Source organism: Buceros rhinoceros, unplaced genomic scaffold (assembly GCF_000710305.1).
Source record: "Buceros rhinoceros silvestris isolate BGI_N320 unplaced genomic scaffold, ASM71030v1 scaffold801, whole genome shotgun sequence".
In the NCBI taxonomy this organism is placed as follows: Eukaryota; Metazoa; Chordata; class Aves; order Bucerotiformes; family Bucerotidae; genus Buceros; species Buceros rhinoceros.
Window position 1 is genome coordinate 2,087 of NW_010392289.1, and position 27,043 is coordinate 29,129.

At 37.3% G+C, this 27,043-nt stretch overlaps 1 protein-coding gene across 1 annotated transcript; it reads left to right on the top strand.

Moving 5' to 3' along the window:
- Positions 1-27,043, top strand: B3GALTL (beta 1,3-galactosyltransferase-like; the record flags this gene model as incomplete). The annotated part of the gene is made up of 10 exons (XM_010144353.1): positions 1-112; positions 4,861-4,997; positions 5,645-5,708; positions 10,399-10,530; positions 11,484-11,553; positions 17,742-17,855; positions 19,851-19,950; positions 20,901-21,020; positions 23,243-23,387; positions 26,780-27,043. Coding segments are annotated over 10 exons (1,162 nt in total), but the record flags the coding sequence as incomplete, so codon positions are not given.

The window sequence follows — 27,043 nt, forward strand, 5'->3', positions numbered from 1 at the left end:
CTTCTCTGTTACCTATGGTAGGAACTCCTCATGGATTTTCTTCTGTGAAGAAGATACAAGAATACAAGTTGTAAAGCTGCTGGAAACACTTAGAAGATTTGACGAGTCTAAGGTGAAATAAAAATTCAGATATTTAACTTCTTTTGAATGTGCCTGAATGGGTTTTTAGATGAAACATGTGGAATCATTTTAAGTACAAAATTATAAATACAGAATTTTAGAATTCCTAGTTACAGAACAGTTTCTGTGGTCCAGAATTTAATTTTATAACACTGCCTGGATGGCTCAGTGCTCCAAGCATTGGAAAAGATGTATCCAAACAGCTTAAAATAGGGGGATAGATTTTTGTTGCTGAGGCTGTGGGAGAGCAAGGTATTTAACATGTAGCAGTATGAGTGCTGTCTAGCTGTTTAAGAACTGTTGAAATTGAGCAGAGGAAAGATTCCTTCTGTGGATAGCCTGAAAATTATGTTGTGTCTGTAAAAAGACGAATACAGTCTGCTGTGTGGTCCCCTCTCCCCATTTTTCTGACTGTAATCAGTTGTGAATGACTGATGTGACTAACTCTCTGATCTAATATAGTATTGCATTCTGTTTCTGAACCGTCTTGGGGATAAGACAGTTTTCTTTACCTGCTGGAAAAGAAATGCCAAAAGACTTGCAGAACAAAAGAAAAATGCAGTCACCAGAGAACAAAGTAGATTTAGCAGTGCAGCGGACACAGAAGCTGTTAATGTTTGGAATTCTCAGTGTTCAGAAAAAAATTTGACTTGATGTCTGTCCTTTGCCTGGAGTAAAAGCAGCCAAAATCTCCTGTGCTAAATACATTTTGCCTTCTTACTGTTACCTTGACCGAGTGTTGAACTCTGCTTCATGTCTCACTTTACCAATTTACTTCTGTTGCAGGCACATGGCCTTGTCATGTGTTCTGGCAGTTCTTTTCTAAATTGGTAATAATAATAATTCAGAGATCTTATATTTTTAAACAGTCTTCAAAATGGCTGACTGAACATACTCAGGCCTTTGCAATATCCATATACTTCTGTTTCAGAAACACCTACTCCTATTAAAAAAACATAAACATTTTTGTTCTAGATGCTGCCCTTGTGCCGGTTTTAGCCACTTCTTTGCATTACATGTAAATTTTGTTACAATAACAAATTATGTTCCTACCTACATTAAAAGGAAAATAAAATGTTTTGCTTTTGTACACAGTAATCATCATCTTAGAGTAACAATGCTTAGCTGGTTCTCTCTATACAGTAGTAGTCCATCAGTCACAAAATTTAAGGTGTTTGACCAGAATGAGTTCCTTCATTTTTCATTTTAAGATGTCAGCAGTCTGCCTGATAAAAATTTGGTATACATTTATCACAATGAAAGGTCTTCAAGAGGCATGTGAATAGTTGATGAATCAGCATCTTTTCAGTCTGGATATGTAGAGATCAGTAACAGAACTATTGAGATTGGTTGAATATAATATTGAGTGAAAACAGATGTGCAAAAGCATCCTAAGAGACCGTGGAGGAATGTTAAGAGGATGACCTGCATTGATAACCTGGGGCATTACTGACTGCAGCAAAACTTAAAGCCAGTGGGGATGTCTGATTTACATACAGACCTCACAGCAAGCATTCTGATGGTGACTTATATCTGAACATCAGGAAACCCTTTTTTTACTGTGAGGGTGACCAAGCATCGTCACGGGTTGCCCAAAGAGGCTGGGGAGTCTTCATCCTTGGTGATAACTCACAAGCCATCTGGACATGGCCCTGGGCAACCTGCTATATAGGTGGCCCTGCTTGAGCAGGGAAAATGAGACCAGATGATTCCCAAAGGTCCCTTCCAACTTCAACCCCTCTGTGATTCTGTTTCAACAGCAGATTGATTCAGTTGGTGCTTTCATAATGGAAAATTGCGGCAAGATTAAACCAAATTGTATGTTTCTGTCATCCTAACAACATGATAGACTACAGCTCCAAAGATCTTAGAATGAGTAAACCAAGCTGATGGGCAGCAATGACTTAATAGCTGTTGATACCTAAAGGGTCTGAAAGATCTGTCTAAAGAAGTTTGTCTTTGAGAAACTTAGGAACTCTTAAGATGTTGTAGTAAGACACTGTGAGGATATGACAGCTGAAATGTGCTGTCCTGTGTGTCAAAACCAAGTCTTGAACAGATGAATTTGGCAGAGCTGTCTTGGTGTCTCTGAGTAAATGGGTAAAAAAAAAAGTGAATGGGTAGATTCGACTTGGTTAGCAAGTTAGGTAAAGTCACCTCTGCCCTCCCTGAGGTTTGGTATTGAGTTTTGTTGCATCATATTCCTTCAGTTATTAGTTTAACGTGTTCCAAATGCTTTGGAGTGCTCTTACTAAAGGTAGGTGATTTTTGTCATTTTTTAAGCACAATATGTTAACTGATCTGGTGGATGGTGGTTTCCATAATGCAATAAATTGCATTCTTTTTTTTAATCCACATTTTTGCCTGTATGTAATTTGGTACTATCATTCCTTAAGTTACTTTATAAGCTCCTTTGCAATAACTAATTTAATACTGTAAAGCCAGCCTGCATAGATTGACTTGTCCTACATACCACTGTAGTAAATAAACAGTGTTATGAGCAAGTAAGAATGAAGAGTGTTTGTTGGCTGTAACCTGTGCTGCCAAACTGTCGTTTGTGGCTTAATATTGCCAGAAATAATAACATGGAAAGCCTGAGGAAGGTACACATATGGATTTATTTTTCTAAGTTTTATAGAGTAAGGGAAGTAAGGTTTGTTTTGTTTTGGTTTTTTTAAACCCATAAATTGTTTTGGTCTAAAAATTATCATGCAAGAATAGAATAACTCTGTAGCATAACAAAGTGGAAGTTCAGGGAAAAAGTGTCTGCAGATCGTACTGTCATATTAAAATGTTATTATTCATTAACTAGTTTTGAAACAGAATAGTGTGCTCATGTTATGAACATTTTGAAGCCTTGGAGGCCCTAGAAGTTACAAAATGGTGTGCGCAAATGGTCTAAAGAATTATTTTGATTTTTTGAAGGCAATCATTCTTGTGCTTAAAAATTAGTGGTTTTGCCCATTTTGGAGAATTCATGGGAAATGCACTCAGTGCCTCACACACCCGTACATACACATGCATAGTACCTCACTTGCATGAGTACTTCAGAGAGTCAGTGTTCCTGGCAGGGATAGCATCCTGTATCTTTGACTTATGTTTGCTTATATAGGTCCTGGCCATCCTTGCAGAGGTGGGGTTCTTGAAGCAGGAAGCACCCCGTATCTCTGCCTCTGTGCAGCAAGATGAGAATCCCTAGTAGCTCCTGAGGACTGCCCTTTTATGGCCTTTTGGGGAGCCGGGTTGAGTCCTGGCTGGAAGCCAGGGGCATGCTAGACTGAATGTCCTCTGGGGCAGCCATCCTTGCATACCCTTGCCAGGTTCAGCCAGCTGGAGGTGTCTGGAGGTGTCCCCTGGTGCATACAGACCTCTCTTCTGCTGTTTGCTGACTCTGCCACATCTGTGGAGTTAGAAAGATGGCTACTGAGACACAAGATCCTCTTGGGGTTAGACTAATTTTTTCATCTGGATGTTTCTGCAGTACTTTTGCATGAGTATTTTCCCTTTAGTCTTGAATTCTGCATAAATTATTTTGTGTGAACAGTGTGAACTGTGCTAGTGCCTTGAAGGAATTTTTCATTGTTGCTGATCGCTGCCCCTTTAAAGGAGGGGGGAAATCAAGTATGATAGGGAGTATGGGGAAAGAATCTTCTGTGATAAAAACAGTTGCCTTAACTTTGAACCTCTTTTAGTGGTGGATTGTCAGGAACTGATAAATTGTCAGGAGAAAGAAAAACCTGAGTTACTGTTGTAATGCAAAGAACTTCACACTTTAAAGATTTAATATGACCATTAAGGTGGTTCAGAATTCTCCTTCATTGTTTGTACTTGTGGGCCTGAAAAGCAGTTTTTGTTTATGTATACATATGTATATATGTGCATATATATATTTACGATTTTTGAATATATATATGTACACACATCGTTTTTTCTCCATCATTACAGTCCTTATTTTGAAAAAAATTGGGGGTTTATATCCATTCGAAACAGGAAGATTAAGACATCTAACAGTAATGTTAATGAAGTAGTACTTAAGCCTGTTAATTATTTTCAGATACAGGAGAGTCATGAGTAAATCCTTAAATACTGTTATTTAAAACCCAAATAATAATACCACTACTTAATTTTTGCTTTACAAATGCATACTTGGGACCTTCTTCATTTAACTGTTTTGAAGATCAAGGTATTTAAAATGTATTTGCTTTTTAAGTTCCCTAGTGTAAAAGAGACTAGGCAGATGGGAATTCAAAATGGCTATATATGAAGTTTCTAAATGCAATGCTTTTGAGTGTCTTGTCTAGTCAGTAGTTAGTTTGGGCAGCCAAATACTAGAAGAGGATGCCCGGGGAGGCTGTGCATTGGATTCAAGACATGACTGGACAGAGCCCTGGACAGGGCAGCCTGCTCCGGATGACCCTGCTTGAGCAGGGAGATTTGACTAGACGGTCTCAAGAGGCCCCTTCCAACCTCAGACCTTCTATGATTCTGGGATTCAGTGCTCTGTGAAGAGGTGGAATCCAGGGCGTATGCTGGAGTTTGAAAATATAGTGTGTATTTGAATTCAGAGAACTGCCTTTAGTTTCATTTCTCACCAAGTACAATTTTTGTCTAGATTATTGTGAACAATACGCTTCCCTTGTTTTTGTTTTCAGGTTTGCTTTATTCAGCATGAATGCAGTCATCATCTTCACTAAAAGGATGCTGTAGATGAACAAAATTGTTTCCTATATTCCTTTACAGGAGTGGTTTTTGGGTAAAGCATTATATGATGAAGAATCTACGATAATTCACCATTATGCCTTTGCTGAAAATCCTACGGTATTTAAATTTCCAGATTTTGCTGCTGGTTGGGCACTTAGCATTCCACTTGTTAACAAGTAAGAATTGAATTTTTAATCACTTCTTGTTTATTGCTAGTAATTAAGAATGTTTAATTTACACCTTTCTAGATACTAATCAATATTATTTTAATGAGTTATGATTTCATATGGATTAATATTGTCTAAAAAAGATGAAGGTGTTCCTGCAGTACAGTTGAAACTCTTATTGCAAATCATGTAGATATGCAAAGTCAAACTTTAATTTTGAGCTGTCTTTGAATTGAAGCTGCTGGTTGCAGCTTAGCTGTGACAGACAGCTTAAGGTGTTCTCAACCAGCGCAGGCTGGTCCCTCATGGATTTGATTGCAGAACCTACACTGAGCTTTTGCAGCTGTCACCTGTGTTACCATCATCCATGCTAATATATGTCAGTCTACTTTAGTTTGAGGATCTAAGGTGGCTTTCAGCCAGGGACAGTAATGTACAACTAGCTCCGGGTGTGCCTACATAGACTTGCACTGCCACTATAAACCTAACCCAGAAAATATTCCTTTGATAAAATTCTGTTTCTTCCTTATTCTGTGCATTCCAAACATAATTATTATAAACAAACATAACACCAGCCACACTTTGCTACATACACTAGTGACTGATTATGTTTTTAATTTTTTTTTGAGTAAATTTCTTCATCTTTCATTGTACAGGCTTGCAGAGAATTTGAAAAGCGAACCACTCAAGTCAGATTTCACAATAGATTTAAAACATGAGGTAAGCAGTGATGTGATGAAGGAAAGGATTGTCTCAAATCTGTGTATTTGGTGATAAATGGTAATGGAAGTAACAGATTTTTCTTAGATGTTATTAAAAAGTTTGACTGCGATGCCATGTTTCATTTCTTTCCCTTCCTTTAGAATATTTTAATTCTTTATATGTCAAGCATAGAAGAATTCATATACGCATGCAGTTTTATTCATGAATACGTACATGGCTGTATACAGAGAGGTATTCTCAGGCTTCCTCCGTAAAGAAGCAGCGACTTCCAATCCAAGATGTGTAAGCTGAGATAACTAGAATCTCAGATACTAGCTAGCCTCACTCGCTTTCTAAATCAGACTCTGAGAGCTAAATATGATGGAGTTTGGATGAAATACTCTGAGGAACCTAACTGTTGTGTGAACAGTCAACTCTGCTACTTGCAGCATAGAAATTTGGAAGATTGGTTGGTTTGGGTTTTTTGGTTTTTTTTTTTGGTTTTTTGCTTCTGGTTTGCCACAGTTTTAAAAGTTAGCCACTAGGTCTTTCAGAGAGTGAGTGGAATGAAAGGAACATGAGAAGAAAGGAGCGGGGAGATCTGAAAGAATAATAGTGCTACTTTTTCTGAAGCTTTTTTATTTTTTCTGCCTTCAAAATGTTTGTACTGTCATCAAAGTGAGCTGAACCAGGAGAGAAAGGAAAGATGAATCTGGAATAAGCTTGTCGATTTTGGCCTGAAATTGAGTGATGTTGAGTTTGTTTTAATTTTTTAAAACTCCTGAAAGTCAGCTATAAATTGTGGTTTCGGCCCAGAAGAAAACCACCTTACTTAAAACTACTGCTGCTCTTCCAGATCTTTATTCTGTAACGGTCATAAGCATCCTCATTTCCAACATAGATCTACAGTTTATATTTATAGAATATAAACTGGTAGCATATTTAAATGAATTTGGTTTTGCGCCAACTCTTTTCTTCCACAGTTTCCCCTCCTTGACTGATGTATTTCTCAAGAGTAATTAGACCGCTCTCAGCTTTCATTTTGCTGCATGAAACCAGCCAACAAGCTGTTTCTTTCCTCTTGGTAATTTTTCTAAATGTAAGACCTTGGGCTTCACACTATTCATCTTTTTTTTTGTTTTTTTGAAAGTTATCTCAAAGTCATTCATATATTCCCAATATTCCAGTCTACCTCAGCACTGACAAAGCCTCTAAAAGTAGTATTGTTAAAAAAATCATTAGCAGACGTTTCTTCTGTGTGCCACAGATTGCTTACTGAAAAACAATTGATCGCTTGACTGGCAAAATTACTTCCATCCATATTTTATTCTGTTAGCAGTTCTTTGCATATGTTTCGTTTCAAATTTATTGCTATTGATAACCTGTTTCAGCCCTGTAGTTATTCTTTCTGCACAGTCCTGTGTCTGCCTAGAGACAGTTCCCCCTCATTTATTTTATAAACCACCATCTTCTCCTCCTTAAATCATTTTTATCTTTACATCCTTCTTGTGCGATGGACAACAAATCAGAGGATATAATCTGCGATCTTTAATGATTGTGCATAATGTTTAAATTTATGAAGGATGATAAATGTTCTAAGAAATGTTTGACAGAGTCCTAATAACATGTGACTCTAGTCTTTGGTATTTTATTGTGCCCTGTAACAGTTTTCTTTTCACCCTACTACTTTCTAAGCCCTTATTTCATACAGCCATAACATATATATCACTATCCATCTGGAAGGCTTATCTTGCAAATACAGTAAAGGGCCTTTGTCACACAGCTGCTTGTTTGTAGATTGTTTTTTAGACTTTTTGTAACTGCACAATATGTAGCATATTTCGTGATGCTTATTTAAAACTGTAAGTGAATAATGGAATTTTTGTATATCTAACATTAGAGTTGAACTAAGATTAAGACTAGGACTGGTTTTTGTCTTTATTGTAAATCCATTTCCATTGTTTCAGGAGCAGTTTGTCACTCTGTTCTATAACCCAAAATAGCACTCTAGCGTCACTTCTGAAATGTGATAGCTTCACACCAGTCTACGGCGTTCTTTGGAAGATTTCATTACTCAGTGGGAAATCTAAGCACATCATGAACTTTCATAAATAATTCATGTTAAATTACAATTGTTAAATATTCTTTGTGCTCCAGGAGTATTGCTCCTTTGTTGGTTCATGTGATAGCATTAATTCTAAAGAGCTGGTTTCTGAACTAATACAATCTTGAAGACTACTGGAAGCTCTTTAGAAATACTGTCCCTTGCTGTGTGTAGTCTTACAGCTACAAGACAGGCTCAAGAACCACTTACATCCCATAATGTGAATGCGGTGATGAGGCAAAAGGATAACTCTGGAGATGTACGTGTGTTTATTGGCCTGTCCTTACCATACGCGTGTATGTTTTACATGTCACCTCCATACTGCTCCTCTACTTCAAGCACTATCAACAGTATTTGTCCTGTCACTCATGCTTTTGCATTGTCTTGCCTATAGGGTGGCCCTTCCCTTTAGTACTTTGTTGAACTCATCTGTAGTGCTAAGATCGTATGTATTTTCAGAAGCATTGCTAAAAGACTGAACAGACCACTTAATAATAGTGAGGCTAAGAGAAATTAGAACTGGCAAACTACAAAACTCATTGTATTGAAAGAACCTGCAGCTGACTTGCAGTGGTTTAGCAAGTCACCGCCCACTGAGTTTGTACTCACAGCTCCCAGTTGTTTGCATCTGCTCAATTACAAGGAAAAACCCAGTAATCTAAACTCTTACCAGTGTAATCAGACTAAATATTTTTACTTTAAGGTGGTCTAAGAGTGCATGTGTAGTTGTAACAGCCCGGTTACAACAGGAACTTGCTAAAAAATCATCAGTTAATTATGTTTTAGTATGCAACTATACCCTATCAAAACTTTGAAATCTGGAGGCTTAAGTTTCAAAAATATTGTATTCTCAAGCCTGCCCCCAGTTCTAATACTATCTGTAACAAACTGGTACTTCTGTTTTATTCCCTCTAAGTTCCAGAAATGGCTGTGTACAGGTAGTTGGGATTTTCTGAGGATGTTGAGACCTCACTGAGGTCTGTGGAAGTCTGTAACTGATTTTGTGACTTGGGCTTGTCCAGACCATACTTAATGCTCCTGGTTTGTCCCAAGTTCTTCCTGAACACTGAGGAAGAGGAATTATTATCCCTCTTAATAATAGCTTAACGATCATATTATTTGCCAAAAAAAGAGTAGATGAATTCTTGCTCTGGGGGGTCGGTGTGGTTTAAAGCTAACAGTTCTTTAGTAGGCATCAAACAGTAAAAAGGAGACTCATTTTCATTGCCCTTGATGTGTGCTGGGTCTGGACCCATATTCCAGTGAAGCACTTGTTTTGCGTGCAAGAGTCATTGAGAGTACGTGTAAGTAACATGGGAAACAGGAACTAGAACCCAAGACTGATTTTCCTCCCTTGGAGTAGTCGCATTCCCGCTGTGCAGTAAGAGTCAGGCTCCCCTTCCCTGTTCTTACCTGGTTGGTTCCATGAATCTTACCTTTTGCACAGTAACTCAGTTGTGTGAGGTTGCATGGAGTGTCTCTGTCCCAGAGTACATATGATTTGTTGGTGTAGGCACCCGTTTGAAAACTAGAAGCTGTAACTTCTGACCGGGTTAGGCAGAAGCAATCCTAGAACCCAGATCTCCTGTGTCTTCAGTATATGATCAGACAGATCTTGTCCGAAGATGCTTCACATCTTTGGCCTGTGCTCAAGAGAGACTACAGCATTCAGGATCAGGAGTGTATGGCAGTGCAGCTGAGAAGCTCTGAAGCCACATTTTTATATGAAATGAAGATTTTGTCTTTTAACTGTTCTGAGGTAGGCACCCAGCATAGGACTTTCCTGCCTGAATACTTCGTCTGGCAAAGTTACAAGCAGTGTAAAAGGATTGCAACAGAAGTGTTGGGCCCAGTCTAAGTGTTCTTGATGTGTCATGAAGTAAAGATTGAAACTTCTTTTTTTTTTTAATTAGGAATTGAATGTGAATACAGAGGGTTGGGATTTTTAAATCTTTTTCAGACATCACTGCTTTCCTCCTTCCTTTTCTCTGTAAATTTTTGCTGGCTTTTTTCCATTGTTGCAGTTAAAATGGACAAGAGTCTACTGTAGGATATCGTATCAGTTACATTATGCTTTATTTGTTTGTATTTTATAGCTTCTCACAGTTTCGTTACTGATTTTGAGCATTTTAAAGAGTCACCAGAGAATGGGTCTGTCTTGAAAAGCTGAAAATTGCCACGTAGGTTGAAACAGGTCTAGCTATTCCAAATTATCAAAATAACTTTGGAAGAGCAATGCAATAAGAACTTTCGTTTACTTTAGGAGAAGATGTAAATATTCACTCTACCACTTCTGATAAAAGTTAAAAATTAGTTGTTTTGACATGCTTAAATATATGAAACTAATTGTAATTCTGTGAAACAAATTTTAAAACTTCTGTATCTATAGAATTTCTTTCACAGCAAAAAAATTACATTCTGGCTCTAGAAATGTGAGCCAGAGGTAAGGTATGCAACTAGTTAAACACCTAAGGGTCAAATTTGTTACAGCATCCCGTATTTTTCAGTTTTCCTGTTAAGCTTGTCCTGTAATATGATTTCATTGTACGTGTGAGAATTTTGATCCGGTTTTATTACTCATATGAATGTTTTTTATTTTGGTAGATTGCCCTGTATATTTGGCAGAAAGGGGAAGGACCACACCTTACTCCAGTGCCTGAGTTCTGCACAGATGATGTGAACTCCTATAAGGTTGATCACTGTGCAACAACATTCAGTAACTTCCTGCCACTATGTGTAAGTACCATATTTTAAATCCCACTTGCTTAGTAAATATAAAACTCATACTAAAATGCATAATACTTGAATTTATAGACCTCAAACCTTAAGAAAATGTTCATTAATATTTTAAAAAGAAGAAAGAAAAATTGTTTTGGTATTTATCTGGTTTTGGATATGCTTTCAGCCTTCCATGGCACAGGATATTTCTTGGCAAATAAATAATGTGTATGCTTTACCGGGTCATTCTACCACAATGTTTGATCAGCAGATGATCTATGAAGTATTTCTCCTTCTGTTTCTGTGAAATACTCAAGTATAGGTAATCTTTTTTCATCTAAAGCTTGTTGAGGCTAGAGATAAAACATGATACAGTATCTGGTGCATTAAAGTACTACCTATCTCTTCCACCCTAGGAGAATTCACTTATGATATTATGGGTGAAGTGTTACTAGAGGACAAAAAGTGTTTCATGCTTCCAGAAGACTAAAATTCTAGGTGCCAAAAAGGAAAACAAATAGAAGTGGTTAAATGCTTTTATTACAGTTGAGTGAATACAGAGATTTCTAATGTGTAGCATTTAAGGTTCTTTTTCCATGTATGATACAGTTCAACATGTTCTCATAGTGATTAATTTTGAAGAAATTAAAAAAATACTCTCAGATGACTCAGTTAGCAAGTTCTACTACTATCTTTTCCTAATGATAGGTGTTTTAGTTCACTTTAGAATACTACATCAATGCCAAAAGTATTTCAATAATGTTGTTTCAGGAATTTTAAATGACTAGGGGGCCTTTTTTCAAGAGACAAAAGTGTACTTTCTAGTATATTACTAGTACACTATTCTGCTTGATATGCTCTACAGTGAAAAGGAATTTTCTGGTTTATTGTATATATGGACATGCATATCCTATAAAATGTTACAGGCAGAGCCTGCATTTTAAAAATTAATTTTTGTTCTGTTCATATAGGGAGAGCCAGTGAAAAAGGAAGATGTTTTTGTTGCTGTAAAAACATGTCGGAAATTTCATGGTGACAGAAGTAAGTAGTTGGTTGGTCAAGGTAGTAGTTCTATGCAATACAGTTTATGAAATTAATATTTAGAAAACAACCTGACATATGCCGTCTGCGTAGCTCTTAGGACTAAATACTTGCAAAATTCACTGGGAAACACGAAAGCTTCAGAATTGTAAACAGCTTATTCTTTAGGTAGTTTTTTTTTGCTATTCAGAGTTCTTCAGGAGTGCTGCGAAATATTGAAGATGAAAAGTTGTGGTCATTTGCTTCATCTTTAGTGACTGACTGTCAAAAATCTTGAAATTGAATATCTAAATTAAAAATTGTAAAGTTAGCTTATATTATTGTAAATTGGAGCTGTTGCAATGTTACAGCAGCAGTTAATATCCTTCAGTGTGTTTCCGTCAGCTAATTGGTTCACTTCCATTCCTTGTACAAGCAGTGACAGTTGTGCAGCTGTATGGTGGATGATTTAGAAATTCGAACAAGCTGAAAGGCCTCTCCCCTCCCTCTTCCTTTTATCCTGCCCTGCCCTCCAGTTAAAGATTGAGCAGCCTACACTGTCCTGTTGCTTCTGTCTGTTGTCACCCTATGCAATTGGATGAGCAGATTTGTTTTATGATGCTTGGAATGGAAAATATTGTCTCTTGTAGAAATCTGGTCATCTGTAGTGCTTTGTCCAAGCCATGATCCAGATCAAGAGCTTCCCGAGTATGCAACAGTGTAGCCTGTTTCATCTGGAAACTGTAGCGTTATACAAATAATGATAATCACCATGAAAATATGACCATGATAGCGACGGTAGAAACAACAAACAAAAAAACCTAGCACAGCCTAATGAGATACATCCAGTGAGTATTAACTTCCTTCCCAGAGGAAATAAAGACAGAGACACACTCAGCTTTAGCTAATACAGAATGAGGTTCAGCTAAGTTGAGGTAGATCCAGTGTCTGCAAAACTTGGAAGGAGAAGTTCAGATCCACTGGTTTAACAGAAGACACTATACCCGATGGATGCCATCTACCAGCCCATTCCAGTTTATTTCTAGACATTTTGTTAATAAGGAAGTTCACAAATGGGTTTATTTCCAGGAATTTACTTGAATTTTGTGTGCCCCCTTGAATGATCCGACTATGTAATATTATCACCATTATGCTTAGTTTATTCATAAGCGTATTTTAAAGTAATTATTATTGGCAAAAAAATTTGAAAATGAAATAATGGCTACTAGTGGTACCAAATTTAGGAGAGGTTTTGTCACATCTATTGTCAGAGGACTCTTAACTAATTGCTAATGCGAATGCATAATTTGGATGCTAATGCATCCAAAACTGTAGGTTCTTTTGCTTCCATATTTAGACTATTTTTCAGTTGCTTTTTTTTCTTTAAAATAAGATTTATGGAATTTTTTTCTTGACATTACTGCACTTCATGAAGGCTCATTTCTAGTATTTAGCAACCTAATCATTAGGCTATCTTTAAAGTAACTTTTGACAAAACAAAATTGACTGTCCTGTAATTGGAGTTCACTGAAGAGTTCTCCTTTCTGGATCCATATTTATTTTCTTAAAACAAAATTAAAACAAAAGAACCCCCAAAACTAGAAAGTCAGAAAAGAACATAAGGCTTCAAAAAGAGAGAAGAAACATCCTTCAAGAAACACCTGTTGAAGACTGAGGAAAATTCTTGAACTTTCCTCACAGCTTCCAGTTTTATGCAATAGAGGATAATCTTACTCAAGATTTTGAAAGATTAATGGATGCCAGCTTCAGAGAGCTCTTTTTACCTGGTAAGTCATTTTTTATTGTATGCCAAAAACTACATTAGTGCCACATTAAGGCTTGGAAATTGATGTGCAAAAGTAGCTAGATTTTACTTCAGAATTTATTCCAGATACAACTCTCCTTCTTACACATATCTTATATGGCTATATAAGAAAATTTCAGGACTGCAAACATGTGTCAAGGTCCAAGAAGTAGCACAAATAAAATATAATTAAAAGCTTAGAGCTGTCCTTCTATAAATACCTCTGTAGTGCTCTCTGCCTACAGAGATGCTTCCATTTAATCAGAAGTCTTAATGCATACTGATAAATATTTGCTTCAACATCCAGTCCAAAATATCATGTAGTTATTCTTTGGAACTTATGAGTTGTTAGTCATTACAAAGTATCTCAGGATTCAATTTATAGGCATTAGTCTGGATGGTGACACTTCCATCGAAACAAGGAAGGAAAGGAGAAAGACACTTTAGATAGTAGCCCCCTTGTTAGACTGTTTAACTGAGGTGAGACTTAGCTCCTTGCTTCAGTTAATCTTTCATTTATACAAAGAAGGGGAACTACACCAGAGAAACTGGGAGGTTCAATCTGTAATAGCAAATAGTGCTGTATGTTACATCACCCTACTGAGGGTGAGGTCCTTGGTTGGAGAAAGGTGAAACAGCCTTTAGAGGTGCTTCTCTTCTGTCAGGTGAAGGTTGGAAGCATTTTGTATATCTGTGATGCTTCTGTACTGGGGCCTTGTTTTCTGAAAGCTTTCTGGTTTTGTTCTTCTGAGAACCAAGTTTTTGAATAGAACATTTCCACAAAATCAGAAAATAATTTCCTGCCTGCTTGTTTTCTTATTCTAGTTGAAAAAAAAAAAAGTGTTTTAATGGCATTTTCTGCTAATTAGAGCCTGATTATGTGTTGTTATATGATGCAATGTAACTTTTTATTACGTAGGAGATAGAGTTAATGCATTGTGAAATTCCTGGCTTTGCATTTCAAAACTCCACTGTGATGTTGTACAGACACTTTTTTGGTACATGATTCCCTTTGGACTTTTTATGCAGAAATTGAGAGCAGATTTATATTTCTTTAAAAACTTTTGGAGGCAGTATTGGCATTGCATAACACTGCAGAAGTGAAATTATGGTTTTTTCCAAATATTAAAGCCTTTCCATAGTGCATTGAGTTCTTATTACTCTGTCTACAGCTGACCGTCAATTCATCTTAGTGTTACCAAACTGACTATTGGTCAATAAATAATAATAAATCCTTCAAGTCCCTGTGTGATCAGGTGAGGAAAGTGAGCAAGTAGACAGTGTGGTGAAAAAAGACTAGACTGCAAGGTTCAGGCCATCTAGTTATTTGAACTTCACTTACAGGTTTAATACTATTGCAGGTTTTCACAGATACAGTGGAAGAGTGCACTATGACAATTTAAAAGCAAGGATGAACTATAACAACCTTGAAAGCATGCTAAGTGTTGTATGTGTGTTAGTTAATCACCCACAGTTAAGAACTTAGAACATGCTAAATATTCACTTACCCCTCCAGGTAAGGGCTCTCAATCCCAGAAAAGTGACCTTGGCCGGTGTCCTGACCAAGGGGAAAGGATCTCCATACAGTCAAGATGTAGCATTGGAGAGGTGACTCTCAATTTCTAACATGAATTTTAGGGGTTCTATCCCTTGATTTACATGACTGTGAGCAAGACTACTCCTGAGTGGATAATACTATCTGAAATGTTTATCTTTGGCAGTGTAATGGAGTTTCCCCTTACCTTTCTTTTTTCCTGATCTTGTGATCATCTGGATACACGCGGTTGTCAGCTGAAAACACTGAAACCCTTCAGCTTCTCTTTATCTTACTTTCTCAGGCAACTGAGGTTTGGATTGAGACTCAGGGTGTGATTTGATGAGGGATTTCAAGATTCAGCTCAGGTTCCGGTTCTTTGAATGGTGCAGCACTGTCCTGTTTGGTCTATGGTTTATGGATGACTTGGGGCTGAGCTATCTACGTAGCTCCCCATGGGTCATCCCGGCATGGACAGGGCTTCCAGGCAATCCAAGGCTGGGTTGCTTTTACAACCTCCATGAGTCACCTGCGTGCACTAGACTTTACCAAAACTTGTTTATGAACTATGAGCTAGATGATCCATACAGGTAGGTAGCAAACAAGAAATTAGGTGGTGGATGATTCCAGCAAGGGGTTAAAATGAGCTGTTCACAAGCATCAGAGTTACATAGCAACAAAGGGAAGTCACATAAATATTTCCGCCATTTAAAGTACTGGTGGGTTGACTCTGGCTGGACACCACGTGCCCACCAAAGCCAGTGTATCACTCACCTCAGCTGGACAGGAGGGAAAATGTATTAAAAGGCTCAACAATTACTGAATTTTACACACAGGCAAAACAGACCCAACTTAGGGGAATCAGTTCAATTTATTACCAATCAAATCAGAGTAAGGTAATGAGAAATAAAACTCAAGTCTTAAAACACCTTCCCCCACCACCCTCACCTTTTTCCCACGCTCAACTACACTCCCAATTTCTCTACCTCCTGCCCCCGCAGTGGCACAGGAGGACAGGGAATGGGGGTTGCAGTCAGTTCATCACATATTGTTTCTGACACTCCTTGCTCTTCAGGGGGAGGAGTCATCACACTCTTACTCTCCTCCAGTGTGATCTCCCTTCCGCAAGAGAGTCCTCCATGAACTGCTCCAACGTGAAACCTTCCCATGGGCTGCAGTTCTGCATGAACTCCTCCAGCATGGGTCCATTCCACTGGGTTCAGTCCTTTGGAAACAGACTGCTCCAGCATGGTTCTCTCAAAGGTCACGAGTCCTGGTAGCAAACGTGCTCCAGATTGGTCTGCTTTCTCCACTGGTCCACAGCTAACAGGCAACAGCTCCAGTGCAGGCTTCACACAGGGTCACAGCCTCCTTCAGACATCCGTATATTCTGGTATGGGGTCCTCCACGGGTTGCAGGTAGATATCTGCTCCACCCTGGACCTCCCTTCACCATGTGCTGCAGGAGAATCTCTGCTCCGACACCTGGAGCACCTCCTCCCCCTCCTTCGCTGACCTTGGTGTCTGCAGAGTTGTTTCTCTCACATTTTCTCACTCCCCTCTCAGCTGCAGTTTCTGTTGCACGGCTTTCTTTTCCCCCTTCTTAAATGTGTAATCACAGAGATGCTGCCGCCATCGCTGATGGGATTGGCCTTGGCCAGTGGTGGGTCTGTCTGGAGCTGCCTGGCACTAGCTCTGTCAGACACAGGGGAGGCTTCTTTCTAGCAGGTTCTCACAGAAGCCGCTCTTGCAGCCCTGCCACTGCCAAAATTTGCCACATAAACCCAGTACAGCAGCAAACATTAGATTAGGTGATTAGGTGCTGAACGATTCCAGCAAATGTCTAAAATGAGCTAGTGGCAAGCATCAGAGTAATATAGCAGCAAAGGGAAGTTATATAAATATTTCATCTATTTAAAGAACTACGTGCTACCAATGAGACCTACTGGATGGTGTCAAAGAACATAAAGCAGAAGAACAATGACAGTAGAATGCAGTGTTTTAGAGTAGTTGCTCATCTAAGTCTTGACCACTTAATTTTTAAAATGGAAGAAAGATCGTTATTTTCATGTGAGAGTTCTCTTCCAAACACCCTGCAGGCTTTTGGATTTTTTTGTGTTACCCGTAATTTATTCACTTCTGGATATAATTTAAACTTTCATAGGATCATTATTAGAATTTTGTATGATCAATTTTGAATGTTTATGTGGAATGGCGAACTAATAAGGAAAGGATTGCTTTGTAGAGAAGCATTAAGAAGTTCTCCATTGAATAGAACCTCCACGGGAGGTTGTGTGGTTGTGTGATATTTATAAATGTCGTTCTGTGAGTGTATCTCCACAGACTGGTCCTTTTGAGCATTAATTGCTGTCAGATATGTATGTAACACAAGTGTAGCATTTCAAAAGGTGCAATTGGTCTGTTTCTGATTCAGAATATTTTATTTGCTGTATAGTTGGATATGCTGTTTTTAAAATGCGACAGTTTCAAGACCGGAAGAATGATGGATCTCTGATAGTGTGTTATAAAGTCTACCACAGCAAGTGTGGAAGTGATGAATTCCATACTTTGATTAGCATAAATGTGAGCACCACAGTTTTCGATGTAATATGAATGAAACTATTGTCATTTTTTTAAATGTTGTTCTATAAGGAAAACTGCTCTGACTAGCTTTCATAAAAAATGTAAAATTGTTTTTCTCTAAACATTGTAGGAAAGAAAAAAGAAAACATTTAGAACTATGGTGCTGTATTTGGAACAGCATTTTCATCACCATGCGAAGGAATATGTGGGTTAGCAAAGTGCATAAATGTTTCAATTAAGTAAGTATTTTAATCAATGTTGTGTTTCAATGTCAACGGTTGTTTTGCAGTACCGGTTGTAAAGCAGACTTGGGAAAGAGAAGCTGCCCTTATTGAGTACTACAGTGATTATGCAGACATTTCCATTCCTACCATAGATTTGGGCATACCTAATACTGACAGAGGTGAGCTCTTGACTGTTGTTGTCAGTTTTGCGCGAATAACCATCTAAAGATGGTAAGTTTTATGAGTGATATCTGTGTTTCATGTTTCGTACGTAATTTAGAAACTCTGTATTTCTGTAGCACATTTGTGCCGCCTAAACTGAACGAATGCTTTTGCCACTCAGAAAATGGATGGACAGTGCAGTTCACCTGGGTAGGTCGAATGTTGGTTTTAGTAGCGTGCGTGAAAGCGTGGTACACCAATATACTCCAAGAGACAAAAATGGGTATTATTACTCAGGGTAAGAGTAATAACTCTTGAGTTATTGACAATTTTGACTAAGATCATCAATAGCAGCAAAAGTCATAGATTTATTTCAAAAGACCTCAGACAGTGCTGCTTACTGAGCATAAACTACTTGCCATATGGTATTCAAATATCATGTGCTTGTGCCTGGTATGTCTTGATTTAAGCACAAAAACTAAATGTTAAGATTGGAAGATATCGTTATGGCAAATAATGTGGTTTTAAATTAATTTACTTTGAACAGAAGAAAAAGCTATGGACATGATGGTTCCATGAGTTTATTAGTTTTAGAGGCTTTTTTAATTTGATCTGTTGTTCTTGTCTCTGCCACAAGCTATGACTCACTTTCCGAATTAGTGATGTCCAAGCTGTGGTCTATTGCCTTTATCTGGCCCACTAGGCCAGTTGTTCTGATCTCTGCATTATTTCCATCTCTCCCGCTGCCCTTTGTTTTTGTCCGCCACAGAGTCTATTAGAGGCAGAGAGAATAGGCAGGGATTTTATTTGCACAGGTGCAGTGTGACCTCTGCAGCCAGAGACTGTTTTCAGGAGGCAACAGACCTGCTGAGTGTGTGTGTGGTTCATCCGTAGAAGCTGTGCCCAGTGGTTCTAGTCACACCAGGGTCAAGGAACTTTCCACATTTGGCCTCTGAGCATTGCTGTGGGGAGCAGTGGCACCCGTGGGCTACTGGCATTCTAAACTGAACAAATTGTGCTGGCTTTGCTCTAATACTGGATTTGTCCACCTTTTGTGATGGAATATGATACAGAAATCTTGGTTTTAGTTTTGTAAATGTTCATATATCAGCCTGCGTTAAGTTCATGGTTTCACAAAATCAGCAAAGCCAAGACTTTCTTCATTTGTTAAGCACAGAGTTACTGCACTTTCTCAAAAAAAAATTTAACTGGAAGTAGCTTCAAATATAGTATCCTAGCCTTATTTTGGAATGATTGTTTAGTAATTGTAATATTGATAGCAATAATTGCTTTAGACAATCAGCTCTAATCTAGATGAATAAGGACTGTTGCAGTCAGATTTTTCTGAGATCTAAGGAAGATTCAGTAGAGGTTTGAAACTTCTTGTTTCTGTTGCCGCCTTCTGAACAAGACTTGCTCTTGCTCCTTCTGAACAAGGCTGTTTCACTGCTGAACTCCTAGTAAAGGGCATTTTACCTCTCAAATTTGTTAGTCTTGTGATGAAAGTTAAGACCTTTCCTTGGAGGAAGTTATCAGGACTGGAGTTGCTGGTGGTGAGTATGGTAGATTAATGTAGACTTAAATATGTACATAAAAGCAGTGGACCTGCCTGATGCATCATGAAAGGCTATGAAAATATCTTGTTGGAGTATTTTACAGAATGTGTTTCTGTCATAGTCTCCTCATTTTATGGTTTTCGAAATTAAGAGCAGCAGTTTGCCCAGTATTGTCAACAGCTTAACAGGATACAAAGCTTATCTTTCAGGTTTCCGTAATTCAAAGAATTTCCATATTTCAACATCCTTCAAAAGTACATTGGTTTTGTCGGAGCAATTTGTACAAATGCCATTCAGCACAACAAAGATGTAATTTAAATTTGCATCTTAAATATTTCACCAGTGATTTCCAAAATGTTTCACATAGTATAGTAAATATTTATTCATGAATAATTGCTTATTACAAATTATTTTAATTTTATTTAAATGTTTATTCTGTTATTTCTCTTCATTTAGGTCACTGTGGGAAAACTTTTGCCATTTTGGAGAGGTTTTTGAATCACAGCTCTCCCAGAACTTCTTGGTTAGTCATAGTGGATGATGACACCCTGATAAGGTATACATTGCAGTACTTCAGGAGTTACCACTGTTCTTGTCAATCGGAGTTCTAGCAATACTCATCTCTTCTTCTGTATTTAAGAGATACGGCTGGTTTATTAGTTATGTGGCTTTATATTCCTTTAAGGAACAAAATGGTTACTTTCCTGCAGCATTCCTGGACTGATACTAAAAACACTGTAATCCTAACTTGATAAAAACTGTGCGTATTGGTGTTACGTGTAATCATATAGTCTGAACACAATTACATGTTGTGATTCTTCAGTGTAGGTATATCTGAGCTGATTGTTTTTTTTAGTCATTTGCTAATACACTTTCTACAATGTATTCCTCACGTACATGTGCCAGAAGAAAGGTTCCATAAGCTAAAGTCAGTTATCAGAGCCACCAGAATGCTGTCAGGGACTTGCCTTTGTTAGAAAATCAGATCCATTCACATGAAAACTGACACTACAGTAAAAGTGAAATAGGCACAGTGATCAACCAGCAGGACCACATGGTCATGAACACCTGAGAATACTTTACATTAAATTGTGACAGAAGAAGAGTTTGGAAGAGCCTGTAAATGTAGATAAAGCAAAATTCATATACCTAAACTTACCTTTCTGTTTTTAAATTCCTGGGAGAAAAGATCATTTGCAAAGATCTTAATCATTGTTTGGAAAAAAATCATTTCATGTTTTCTCTGAGATGAGACTGAACTTTGCCTACTTCAGAAAAGTATTTTAAGCTAATTAATTCATCATTTGACCAAATTCAGTAGTCATATCTCACAGTATATAACCCGTCATAAATTTCTGTTTAACAGTTTGTATCTCTGTTTTTTGTAGATTTCTCCTGTCATTTTTGTGCTATTTACTAGAATACCATTTAGGCTAGTAATGCCTGTGTCAAAATGAATGTCTACATGATTTGATGGTTTTTCTTTAATGGATTTTCATATTACAGTATCTTCAGACTCCGAAAATTGCTCAGCTGCTATGATCCAAATGAACCAGTATTTCTTGGAGAGCGCTACGGTTACGGCTTGGGAACAGGAGGATATAGTTATATCACTGGTGGAGGAGGGTAATTTATTTAAATTCCTATTGAGGTCTACATCAGTCTCTGCTTTGAGTGCAAATGTTTTGAATTAAGACACAAATCAGTTTCAACAGAAACAGTGATGTTTCCTAGTAGGGTTAAAATGTAATGATGATCAAAGACCCAAATGTCCTAACTAGTAGGAAGTTGTGCTGCTCATTAGGAACAGATCTGTAGATCAAAACAGTTGGTGCTGAGGACTGTGCATGTTTCAGAGATGATGATTTCAGCCTCACTGGGCCTGTCAACTGGGTGCCTATTGTCAGTTATCTGCACCACGTGTTTTCCTGACACACATCATGCAGCCTTGTTTCATCTGATAGAATTCAGCCCATATACTCAGAGACCACCTTATAATGTCATTCAAAGTGTAGCAAGCAGTGATAATTGGGATGGTGGCTTCAAAAAATACCCTTACGATCTGAACTGCAGGAGTTTTGATCCCATGGAGTTTGCAAGAGAACTCAAAGCAGCACACCCGGGGGTACAAATTGCTGCAATGAAAATATTTGTTCCTGTTCTCTTTTTTTGTCCAAGCATGGAGAAAAATGATCATGATTCTCCTTCTGGTTTTGAACTTTCATGCGATGATTTATGGAGAGGTGGCTGAGCAAGGAGTTTGATGTTGATGTCCTGGAAAATAGTTGCTGATAGAAAGAGGTCATTGTGGGTTGATCTCTTGCATGGGACACATAGGTCCCTGTGATTGTATGCAAAATTTGGTTTAAATTAACATGTGTGTGAAGTTTTAGGTTGACTCATATTGCAGTAAGAACGGTCTTAAGACTCTGATGTGTTCATCTTGCATGTCTAAAGCAACTAGTGTGAACGTCTGAATGTCCTTAGTGTAATTTTCTGTGAAAAGTAATGGTTATAATAACTTCCCAGATTCTTATCCATGACTAAGTAAAAGTCAGTTGACTGGCCTTCTCATTATTTTACATATTTGCATAAGGTCTTACTTAAGCAGGGTTTATGCTTGAGTTAAGAAACAAACCTCCTACTGGTGTTGGTTACCAGTCTTATATGTCTGTATCTTTTTAGTGTTTATCTCTTTGTTTCTATTCTGTGGTCTAGGTATGGAAATTTGAGGGTTATTTTCATTATCGGGCTTGAGCAGATAGAGGTACAGATCATCTATCTTGCTCCATACCCTTCTTTTGAGAAAGTTCATTGGAAAGTGAAGAATTCTATGTAACTGAAAGGACAAAGTCCAGACAATCAACTAGCAGTTCCCCAAATGTGTGCTTTTTATGTCACACCTTCTGTGTAGCAACGCTTGCTGGTCACAAGTCCCAACTATTTTTTTTTGTTTGGTTTTTTAATACAACTCCCTATTATGGTCTTTTTTCTATTTATGATACGTGCAGTCTTCAAATTTGCAGTTATAGCGATGAAGTCTTTTTGCCTTAGCATTCAGTGTTTGTAAAAGTTTTGCCATGTCCCAGTGTCAAGCAAAAGGTTGTCCATCAGCTCATGAAGCCATGTAGTGATTTCAGAGCGTGAATCTTTTAGTGTAACTTGTAGTAGCTAGAGTACCCTGCATTCTGATTGGGTGGATGATGTAACTTCAGAAAAGGCAGCTGTGGAATACTAACAAGAGTATATCCCTCAGTTGCTGAATTTAAGTGATCCTCATATTTCTGGTCTATTAAAGGCTTATTTTAGCGATAGTGATCTAACAGCTCCGGGCTCTGGTTGATATTTACATGAGCAAGAAAGTTAGGATGAACCGAAGAGCTTTGCAATGGCTTCAAGGAACATTTTTCACTTAAGAGAGAACTCTGTATAATAGAGGATTTAAGGAGTGGCAGTTCAGGTTTAGAGTTCTTTTCGTTTGATTGCTACATGATAACTAACTGGATGATACATTTGAGTGAGATAGAGGAGAATATCCCTTTAAAGTCCTAGCCGTATTTGGGAGGAATTATCAGCTGCAGTAAAAATGGTGGCTAGCTAAGTAATTGTTGGAATAACAACAACTGGCATTAACAGTATAATTAATTTTCATCATGTAAAGTAATTCTCTTTCAGACAATGCTTCTTGCACTACTTGTCAGTACTGACTTCTCAAATTTTGAAATTGTACTAGTAGGCTATATTTTTGTCTTGTATCTTTATATCATTTAGCAATATTTATTAATTACAGCCATTTGGCTTCTCTAGTAGTTATTGTCTTATATATTTCATTTGCTTTTTTTACTCAGGATGGTTTTCAGCAGAAAAGCTGTTCAGAAGCTGCTCGCTAGTAAATGCCGGTGTTACAGCATGGATGCGCCTGATGATATGGTTCTTGGGATGTGTTTCAGTGGCTTAGGAATCCCTATAACACATAGCCCACTTTTCCATCAGGTCAGAGAGTTATTTTTACTAGTATTTAAAATACATTTCATTCTTATAAGTATACACATGAAAACAGGAATCATATATATTGCAAACTCGATGTATAATAGTGATAAGCAAGAGGCTGCTGCTGTACCTTATTTATCTCCAGAACAAGTTTGATCAAGCAAATAAGAATATTCTCAAAGCACAGATTACTACAATACTTTAATAGTTTATAAGATATTTCAGTTACCCTATGGCTATATAATGCATTTTTTATAAAATACATTGATGTGAGAACTTTGGAAAAAATACAGAAATAGGAGCCACATCTTTTGATGTGCTATGTCCTGTAAGGAAAGGAAAAAAAAAAACAAAAACAAAACCCACACCACACTACTTCTTTCTTCAGGTAATGAAGATGGTGAAATTTTTCAGTAAATTTGTCTTCTCTACTTACCCAATTTTTCTATTGATTCAGTGTTTACTATTCTGAGATATCTCATTAATGAAGATATAAAATGTAAAAGTATTCCCAGAACTCTCGCTTTTGTGGTGGATTTTGAAGAATGTTGAAAATATGATAAATTGCCCTATGCCAGCACAAGGGAAAAAGAAGTCACAAAACATGATTTTCTAGTGAGTATATTCTCCATTTGGGAGAATCGGGTTGGAATAGATTTGAATCTTGTTTCTGTCTCCTAGAATCTTTAATGATCTAACTGTAGAGTCACAGTGGAAAACATGATGCATTGAGTCCCAGAGAGATTTGCTGCCTTGTAAACCAAATAAACACTTTACCTTCCTCCCATGGCATTAAAGAGAAGGAGCACTTAGGATTTTTCCCAAACAGTGCACAACTTCTTAAAAAATCAGCATTTTAAACAGTGTAGTGTTCGATATTTTTCAGGTGTTAATCTTGTTTAAAAACTGGGAAGACATGTATCTGAATATGAACTGAGATTAAGATAATCAGCTACTTGAAAATTAGTAAATTACCATGTAATTCAAAGCAGCCGTTAGTGCCGAGAAGTTTGCTATTTAAATAATCAGTTTTTCCAGTATTGAGATTCTTTTTCTGAATACACTTACTATTTAGAGAAATGGGAAGACTGACAACACACTATGCAATACTTTTAATTCCTTATCCACGTTAAAAAATCATATCTCTTTATTTCCCTGTATTGTTTATCACCACTTACTCCTTTCAGTATAGGAAGCGTGTAATGCATCTTATAAAATCAACCATGTTATTGAATAATTTGTGCTTGCACAGGTGTTTAAAAAAACCCCAAACACCTAGTTAAAGGAGAGCCAGAAGGAGCAGAACTCATTTTACAGATTTGTAGGAGTGGCCCTTATACCACAAACAAAAGCACTTCCTTGTAATCCCTAACAGTGTGTGTTGGATACTGAATCACTTTGAAAGTGAAGTTTGGTTTTTCTACACAGGTAATGACACCTGAATTGTACTTCATCTGTACCATTGCTTATAAATACCTTGAACAAAAATTAACCCTGGGGGGAAAACTACTGAATAAACATTAAGTGTACTTATTCTATGAATTCCACTACTATGTAGCAAATATTTTAAAAATTAGAAAACCAAAACTGGATTTTCTGTTAACAAGAAAATTATTTTTTAAAGGCTTGACTGAAATATGATGTACCCAATGTTCTTTCAAGTACACGAATCCAGAATTGTACTGAGTATATATTATGAAACAGAAGCAACTATATCTTAATCCTTAGAGTGTCTGTGATGTAACAGTGTTTGTTCGCTCTCACTGATCTCCTGTTTGCTACATGCTAAGGTAGATATGTCTTCTGTAACCTGCCGCAGAGGCTTTTAACGTGATGAGACTCTTGAAAAGAGGAACAGGAACCTTTCCATGTTGTGTAGCAGCCACAGTTGTAGTCTTAAAAATATAAAATCTGGGCAAGAGCAACCTACTTGGCTTTTATGGAAAGCCAAATACAAATTCTAGCACAAAAAAAAACGGGCAAAGATTACAATAACTGATTCCATAAAATGTAAGGAAGAAGAAATTCAGGAACTTTATATCTTAAGGTCAAGCACCTGTAAAGCGGTATAATAGTTATTAGAGCAGATCTCATTCTTTTAAAATTATCAAAACACAAAAATTTTGTCCATAGCTCAACCAAAAGCTGATTGGTTTTCAAACAGCAAAAATCTTTGGTCTTATATATCTAAAAATTATCTCTGATCAAAGTAAATTCTTTAGGATTTTGAAACCTAAAGAATTAAAGTTGGGTTTTTGGTTTTTTTTTTTTTTTTTTTTTTTTTTTTTTTTTTTTTTTTTTTTTTTTTTTTCCAAAAGTTTCGAGGAAGATAGGCTCCCGCTTGATTTCCCCAGTGAAATTTTTTAAAATAAGCACTCTGTGGTTTAAATAATCAAAATAATAACAAAACAAACCCCAACAAACTACCACCACCACCTGTTCAGATTTCTTAATATCAAATCCTGTTGCCTAATTTTATGAAGGGAGTGTATATGGAACTGCGTGAAGAACACACCATGTGGAATATACTGATGCCACCATGATTAGGCAAAGCGTGCAGTACTAAATCAGTTACTACTTTAGGCATCAAATCAGTGATTCAGTATCCAAATCACTCCATTTTCTTCTTGTATTTTACATCTAGAAAAAACTGGAAATGTGCCTTTCATGCATTTCTCTTTGCAAAACCACTATTTACAATGAAAAAGTCTCCTAATGTTACCACAGACCACTACAGCTTTTTTCATATAATGATGACTTAGATGCCATGAAACTGTCAGAGGAAATGAAACATGCTCAGTGCATTAAGAGTTCAGCTGCATCATGTAGCTGTGCTTGTAATTCTGTCTCTTTTGATATAACCTGCTAAAGAATAACAGTGGAGTTTTCCAGCACCACAATATTTCCTGCATTTGGTAACCTTTCCCCATCATAAAACTTCATATATTTCAGCTGCTTGTGGCCTTATTAGGATCATACAGTCACACTGGTAGTGCTGGTGACTGTCATTAAGAGGAGGAGCAAGAGAATATTATTTAAAATCACTTTGTCATTATTGAACCAAAACTGTATATTTAAAAATATGCAATACAAAGTACACTGTTTATCACTTGCTCTCATAGATGGTGACCATTTCACCCTGTGAAATAGGGTGTGTTTAATGTCAGTGTACTTCGTAGCATGAAGACCACAGTATGACTAGACGGTCTAAACAAATGACTATCAACTGATTTAACAGAATGATGTAAAAACCTCTTTGTTACCATCTTGTGTATTTTGTCAGTGCCACGTTGCTTTGTTGTGAAGCAGAGGCCATTGAATAGTGATACTTTCTTGCTCTAAAACTATTCTTCATCACTGAGTATTAGTGGGTTTGGTTTATTCTTCCATCTTAGGCAAGACCAATGGACTACCCAAAAGGCTACCTCTCTCACCAAATTCCAGTATCATTTCACAAGCATTGGAATATTGATCCCGTGAAGGTGTATTTCACTTGGCTGGCATCAAACGCAGAAGAGTCACTCAATGGAAAGAAAGTTGAATATAACAGAGAAGATTTATAAGCAGTAGAAGAATGTGAGTGTTGATTAATGTACTGCAGGTGAGAGACAGTCACTACTGCGATTTTTGTGGTGTTCTCACATTGTTCATCTGTTTGT